The sequence below is a fragment of the Littorina saxatilis genome, linkage group LG10, assembly GCF_037325665.1.
Source record: "Littorina saxatilis isolate snail1 linkage group LG10, US_GU_Lsax_2.0, whole genome shotgun sequence".
In the NCBI taxonomy this organism is placed as follows: domain Eukaryota; kingdom Metazoa; phylum Mollusca; class Gastropoda; order Littorinimorpha; family Littorinidae; genus Littorina; species Littorina saxatilis.
Genome location: NC_090254.1, coordinates 34,053,944 through 34,061,080, shown reverse-complemented (window position 1 = coordinate 34,061,080; position 7,137 = coordinate 34,053,944). Strand labels below are relative to the sequence as shown.

The following is a 7,137-nucleotide window of genomic DNA, read 5'->3' as shown; positions in this document are numbered from 1 at the left end:
TAATTAAGCAAACAACAAAAATTGTGTGAAAGGAAACAAAAATGTTAAAAAGATGAATACTATTTAGTAGCAAACAGTGCTCAATTCAACTTCCAGGGAACAATGTAAGAACACACAAAACGCTGGAAATAAAATTGTTGAACAAAGCGATTGGAAATGAAACATTAATTAACCAAGAAACAATGCGGTTGACACACAACGATGCTATGGTGAATATCAACTCGAATTCCGTAGATACAAAAGTTACTGACAATCCGAATACACAGTGGGAAAATTACAAAAGTTGAGAAAGAAGTCGCGCTATGAGCTTTAGGGCAGCAGCTGGATTGTCAGTGGAAGAGGGGACAGTCACGTGCTCAACAGTTTGCAGAGCGGGGTGGGCGCTATGCGCGAGGCGGGGTGGAGGGGGCGGGGCCTCACTACCACTGGTCATGGACACGTTTGTTTTGACAGGCCTTTCATCGGGAGCATCGCACTGATTGGTTGAATTATGTAGGTGTGAATGCGTACCGTGTGATGCCATGTCCGAATAAGAGCGAGACGAGGTGTTTGACTGATTGGCCGAAGCTTTGACCGGGTGTCCGCGAGATTTCGGGTCGAATGACTGTGCGGTTTGTGTGTTGTCCCCCGGCCTGGGTTCGTTTTGTTGACCTGAAAATCTAAAATTCCAGGCCAGACTAATTGTGCCGCGAAGGCTTGGATGCTTGTGGTCGCGGTAGAGCGCCTGTCGCGGCGAACCATTCTGTGTGTGAAAGGTCTGAGAGTTGTTAATGAACAACACCCCAGTCCTCTCACACACTGAACGGAGAGAATGGTTTGAATGTAAAATTTTGCTGTCAAACGCGCGGGTGCCCTTGCACGAAGGGAGAATACTGGACGCTCGGAGTGATGCCCGAGGAAAGGCCCGACGAAACAACCCGACCAGTGTAAACCACGTGTCTTCAGACACAGAGCCTCTCTGGACTGAATTCACTCCTACATGAATGATTGCAAGATTTACTTTGGGGTTTGGTTTTTGAACCTGCAGCCAATTGATTAAGTCCTGACAGGTCATCCCAGGGACACAGATTTTGTGCATCGTTTCCCCGCGGGGCGTCATCTTCCTAATGTCCATTTGTTTAAGGACACTGTCCCCGATCAGGAGCATGGACACCTTGCTGTCCACCGATTGTTTATTTAGGTGGTCGGCGGGGGTCTTAGCGGTGTCACTACTGTCTTTGCGCTTGGCTGACTGGGGGGACGTGGCGGCATTCTTCTGATGTTTTGGAGTGGGTGACAAGTCGGTCGCCTTGTGCCGAGCCGACATGTCATGTTGGGTAGGGGGGGTGCACTTGGAAGAGGAGGGGTGAGAGCCGGGAGAGGTGTATTCAGACCCAGGCGCTGGATCCGAAGGGGACTTCACACAGTTGATAACTTCCACTGGATTGGCAGAGGGGGGCGGGGACTTGACAGAAGGGGAATGTGGGTCTGGGGCCATAATTCCAGGTTGCGAGGGCCGGGGGTTAGGGGAGGTAGGGGAGGGTTTTTTGTTCGGAACAAGTGGGCTCTGGCATTTCTGCAAGAGGGGGCCAGGAGGGGAAATTTGACCTTCGAGCGCTAGAATTCTGCAGTGTAGGGCCCTGTTCTCAGCCTGTAGGGCAGCGAAGCTGGCCCCAACAGAGGACATGATGTCGGACAGGACCGCATCAAACTGTGCGGTCGTAATCCAAGCCGCCGTTGTGTTGACCGTCTTGGAGGTTGTGTCGGACACATCTCCCGTCGTTGTGTTGACCGTCTCGGAGGTTGTGTCGGACACATCTCCCGCCGTAGTGTTGGCCGTCTCGGAGGTTGTGTCGGACACATCTCCCGCCGTAGTGTTGACCGTCTCGGAGGTTGTGTCGGACACATCTCCCGTCGTTGTGTTGACCGTCTCGGAGGTTGTGTCGGACACTTCTCCCGTCGTTGTGTTGACCGTCTCGGAGGTTGTGTCGGACACATCTCCCGTCGTGGTGTTGACCGTCTCGGAGGTTGTGTCGGACACATCTCCCGCCGAAGTGTTGACCGCCTCGGAGGTTGTGTCGGACACATCTCCCGTCGTGGTGTTGACCGTCTCGGAGGTTGTGTCGGACACCTCTCCCGCCGTAGTGTTGACCGTCTCGGAGGTTGTGTCGGACACATCTCCCGCCGAAGTGTTGACCGTCTCGGAGGTTGTGTCGGACACATCTCCCGCCGTTGTGTTGACCGTCTCGGAGGGTGTGGCCGCACTGTTGTCTGCTGCAGAGGGTGCAGCGCCCAACTCTCCACGGCGTGGCACCAGCCTGGGAGAGTGCAAGTGGGAGAGGGAGACCTCGTACTGCTCACCGCCTGTCAAAATGACAGACCTCTCAGCTGTCTGTCGTACCGGTGTTGTTGGTGTTTCAGGCACACTTTTGCCCGTGGCATCAGGTAGAGACAGCGGAAGCTTCTCACATTCGGTGAGGGCTGTGTCAGTGTCGGCCTGCCGTACGTCCAGACTGTGAACCAGGGCACGCACAGTTTCAAACTCCGCAGAAGCCCACGCACTGGTTTGTAGTCCCTGCACTAGGACTTTGGGCGGGGATTTGGAGGAGTTGTACAGGTGAAAAGTAATGAGTTTCTGCACTTGTGCTTGTTCACTCCAGTTCGTTTGTGTTTCTCTAAAGACTTGGACTGTTGTCTGTCTGATGGTGGGGTCTTTGTCATGAGAGACATCAATCAATCTTCCCTTTTCTCTGTCATAGTCATGCCACGTGACAGACACATCGTGGAACTGGTTCTGGGCATAAATAAAGTATCTCTGTCTGAGAACAAATCTCCAAAGCTTTATTCTATCAGTAGTAGTGGCAAAGGTCTTCTGGTTAGGGTCCATGGTGTCCTTTATACATTCTTTAGTCTTCATTTGTGTTTTGTTGTTGTCAGTTTTTTTCTGTTTAAAGGCAAGAGCCATTGTTCTGGTGACAACTGACATTTTTTTTAAACACAAATATCAACTTGGAACACAACTTTAGACACCTCGAAAACAGCCGCCGATAGAGAGAGAGAGAGAGAGAGAGAGAGAGAGAGAGAGAGAGAGAGAGAGAGAGAGAGAGAAAGAGAGAGAGAGAGAGAGAGAGAGAGAGAGAGAGAGAGAGAAAGAGAGAGAGAGAGAGAGAGAGAGAGAGAGAGAGAGAGAGAGAGAGAGAGAGAGAGAGAGAGACTCGGAGACACACTGTGACACACACACACACACACACACACACACACACACAGACAGAGAGAGACAGACAGAGACAGACAGACAGAGACAGACAGAGACAGAGAGGCAGACAGGCAGACAGACAGACAGATAGACGGACAGAAATCATCTTAATATATACTGTTCAAAAAAAGAAACGCATAGCTTGTAATATTTGGTTAATTTAGTTATATGGCTACAAGGATATGATCCACCAAACTGCAGAAAATGTTTATCTGGTCGTCGACCTTTCGTCCATTGCCACAAGTGAGCTCTGCACGTGACGCATGCGTTATCAGTGGCTACAATGTCAAAATTGCTCATTTGGCATGACCACTCGTCATGCTTCAGTGTAATCTCGTGAAACTCGGGGAATATTGAGCTCTCACCATGTCTTCCAAAACCCATAAAAGCGGATTGTTCGCCACAAAGAAATCAGACGACAATTCAGCGACGAAAGATGGCCCGATTGAGCAGAGAAGACCGCCAAATTGCATTGGGTCGTTTACAAGCAGGCCAAAGTCAAAGTGCAATCGCCAGGCACTTCCACGTGTCCCAGAGCACCATCAGTAGACTGTGGGTCAGGTTTCAAGCCACTGGCTCCGTTGCTGACTTGCCACGAGCGGGAAGACCAAGGGCGACAACTGCTGCTCACGACCGCTTCATACGGCTCTGCCACCTCCGGAATCGTTTCCTGTCGGCCTCATCTTCTGTCCAGGCTCTCCCCGGGCCACACCGATTATCGGACCAGACCGTGCGGAACCGCCTGCATGAAGCTGGTTTGAGAGCTCGCAGACCTCACAGAGGAGCTGTCCTCACCCGCCGCCATCGCCAGAACCGAGTGCAGTGGGGCAACCAGCACCTTCGCTGGACCGTCCGGAATCACTGGAGACACGTGTGGTTCAGCGACGAGTCCTACTTCCTGCTCCAGCGACATGATGGTCGGAGGAGGGTCTACCGGAGAGTAAACGAACGTTACGCGCCCAACTGTGTGGATGAGGCACCCGTTCATGGTGGTGGAGGCGTCATGGTGTGGGGGGCGATCAATACCGCTGGAAGGAGCACCCTGGTGCACGTCCAAGGGCGCATAACTGCCCAGCGATACGTGGAGGAAATTCTGCGCCCACACGCCCTTCCTCTTCTGGCTGACCAGGATGCCATATTCCAGCAGGACAACGCTCGCCCGCACACAGCACGACTCACCACCCAGTTCCTCACCGACCACCATGTCCAGGTGCTTTCCTGGCCATCCATGTCGCCAGACATGAACCCGATAGAACACCTCTGGGATGAATTGGACAGACGTGTGCGCAGGCGAGAAGAAGCGCCGGCAAATCACCGCGATCTATTGCAGGCACTTCAGGAGGAGTGGGACACCATCCCACAGCAAGATATCCGGCATCTGATCCAGTCCATGCCCAGAAGGTGCCGGGCAGTTGTTGCTGCTCAAGGCAGTCACACCCCCTACTGACTTGACAGCCTCGGCACCCAATCGTATTGATTGACTGATTGATTTGAAGATGCAAATGAACTGTGTGTGCATTCAACTGTGTCCATACCAAATTTCAAACAAATAATCTAAATATTGGATTTTCTGTTAATTTTTTCGAAAAATAAAACAAATTTGGCAAGTAGCAACTATGTGTTTCTTTTTTTGAACAGTATATTACCTCCTCAGGTACGTCATAGCGCCCATCACAGGTGAAGAGAATCATGTGATGCATGACGGCTTTGTTGTCTATCAAGGGACGGAAGGCAATGGCATGGACATCTGTGTCCATGGGCACTGGAATCTGATAGCAGTTGCCGGTTGTTCATATTTCTGGATTAAGTCTGATCTTATAGTAACAATAAGAACACTTCTTTGGCAAAAATCGTATAATAGTTAAAAGCGACTTAAATTAAACATACATACACATAAAAAATGATAGAAACAGTATCGATTTATTTCATATTCGTTCCGTATCATTTTATCGTATTTTGTTCCATTTTATTTTACAACTGTTATTATAAGTATTGCGGGATGGAAGGCGGAAAGGGGCAGTCGTTTGATGACCATGAAAATTTGAAAATAAAAAAATTCGCTAATGTCAATCAACACACCTTGATCACCTGACAGGTGTACGTGGTCATGGCATTGTCTGGCACCGGCAGTGTGGGGATGCTGACATCAAAGTGACGCACTGACGCGTCATCCAGCGCTGCACAGCCGCTTGCAGCACCTACTGCAGATGCCGAGCAGCAACCCCACGACAGGCAGAGTAACACCCATTGCGTCTGTGATATAAGAAAAGGAAGATGTCAGCCATGGATGAGTCTGTTAAAACGAGGCCGCTCATAGACTGGTGAAGGAGAGAGGGCCTGCACTGAGACCAGCAAAACAGGCAGGTCTGTTACAGTGAAAGGTCTGTTACAGTGAATGGTCTGTTACAGTGAAAGGTATGTAACAATGAAAGGTCTGTTACAATGAAAGGCCTGTTACAGTGTAAGGTCTGTTACTGTGAAAGGTATGTTACCGTGAAAGGTATGTTACAGTGAAAGGTCTGTTACAGTGAAAGATCTGTTACAGTGAAAGGTCTGTTACAGTGTAAGGTATGTTACAGTGAAAGGTCTGTGTAAGGTCTGTTACAGTGAACGGTCTGTTACAGTGAAAGGTCTGTTACGGTGTAAGGTCTGTTACAGTGAAAGGTATGTAAAAGGTCCGTTACAGTGAAAGGTCTGTTACAGTGTACGGTCTGTTACAGTGAAAGGTCTGTTACAGTGAATGGTCTGTTACAGTGAAAGGTATGTAACAATGAAAGGTCTGTTACAATGAAAGGCCTGTTACAGTGTAAGGTCTGTTACAGTGAAAGGTATGTAAAAGGTCCGTTACAGTGAAAGGTATGTTACAGTGTACGGTCTGTTACAGTGAAAGGTCTGTTACAGTGAATGGTCTGTTACAGTGAAAGGTCTGTTACAGTGAAAGGTCTGTTACAGTGAAAGGTATGTAACAGTGAATGGTCTGTTACAGTGAAAGGTATGTAACAGTGAATGGTCTGTTCTGTTTCAGTTTTTAAAAAGTCTGTTACGGTGAAAGGTCTGTTACGGTGAAAGGTCTGTTACAGTGAAAGGTCTGTTACAGTGAAAGGTCTGTAACAGTGAATGGTCTGTTACGGTGAAAGGTATGTAACGGTGAATGGTCTGTTACGGCGGTGAAAGGTATGTAACAGTGAATGGTCTGTTACGGTGAAAGGTATGTAACAGTGAATGGCCTGTTACGGTGAAAGGTCTGTTACAGTGAAAGCTCTGTTTCAGGTTTTTTTAAAGTCTGTTACTGTGAAACGTCTGTTACAGTGAAAGGTCTGTCACATGTTCAATTATCATTATTTTACCATGAAAGGTATGTCACAGTGAAATTTCTCTTAGAGTCAAAGGCCTGTTATGGTGAAGGGTCTGTTATATTAAATGCCGATATGTTACAGTGAAAGGGTCTCTTACAGTGGCCGGAAAGAAAACTACATTCAAAGCCTAGTAAAGAACAACCACCCAACCGCTTCTAACTGCAACGAGAACTGAGATTCAGTATATTTCAAAGTGCGTATATCTCAGACACATGTTAGAATACAAGTCATAATCAGCGAGGAAAATGCTGTACGTCCTTGTGGATTAAAATTATTTAAAATCAGATCGCAGTAGTTTTTCTAACCTCACAGGGTTATCTATGTCCGGCCGATATGCGTAGTGTTCTATACAGATAACAACAAAGCTTTGGATATATATATGGGACAAAAAACAGTTCTGCACTCACCTTTGTGGTCATAACAGTGTCGTAGAAAAGCCAGTGCTATCCAGGTGTTAACTGCTGGACATAGCAGTCAAAAGTCTTCGCTGGTGGGAAAAAGACAGCTGTTGTCTGCGAGTGAATCACAGTGTTGACGTGTTACATC

At 48.4% G+C, this 7,137-nt stretch overlaps 1 protein-coding gene across 1 annotated transcript in view; it reads right to left on the bottom strand.

The window, feature by feature from the left end:
- Positions 1–7,137, bottom strand: part of LOC138978649 (DBH-like monooxygenase protein 1) — a 22,533-nt gene extending 15,396 nt beyond the window's left edge. The window contains exons 1-3 of the mRNA XM_070351422.1: positions 6,999–7,137; positions 5,315–5,488; positions 4,882–5,004 (exon numbers count right to left, since the gene is read on the bottom strand). Coding sequence (XP_070207523.1) covers positions 4,882–5,004; positions 5,315–5,488; positions 6,999–7,010 — 309 coding nt within the window. The 5' untranslated portion in view covers positions 7,011–7,137. The remainder of the gene's footprint in view (positions 1–4,881; positions 5,005–5,314; positions 5,489–6,998) is intronic.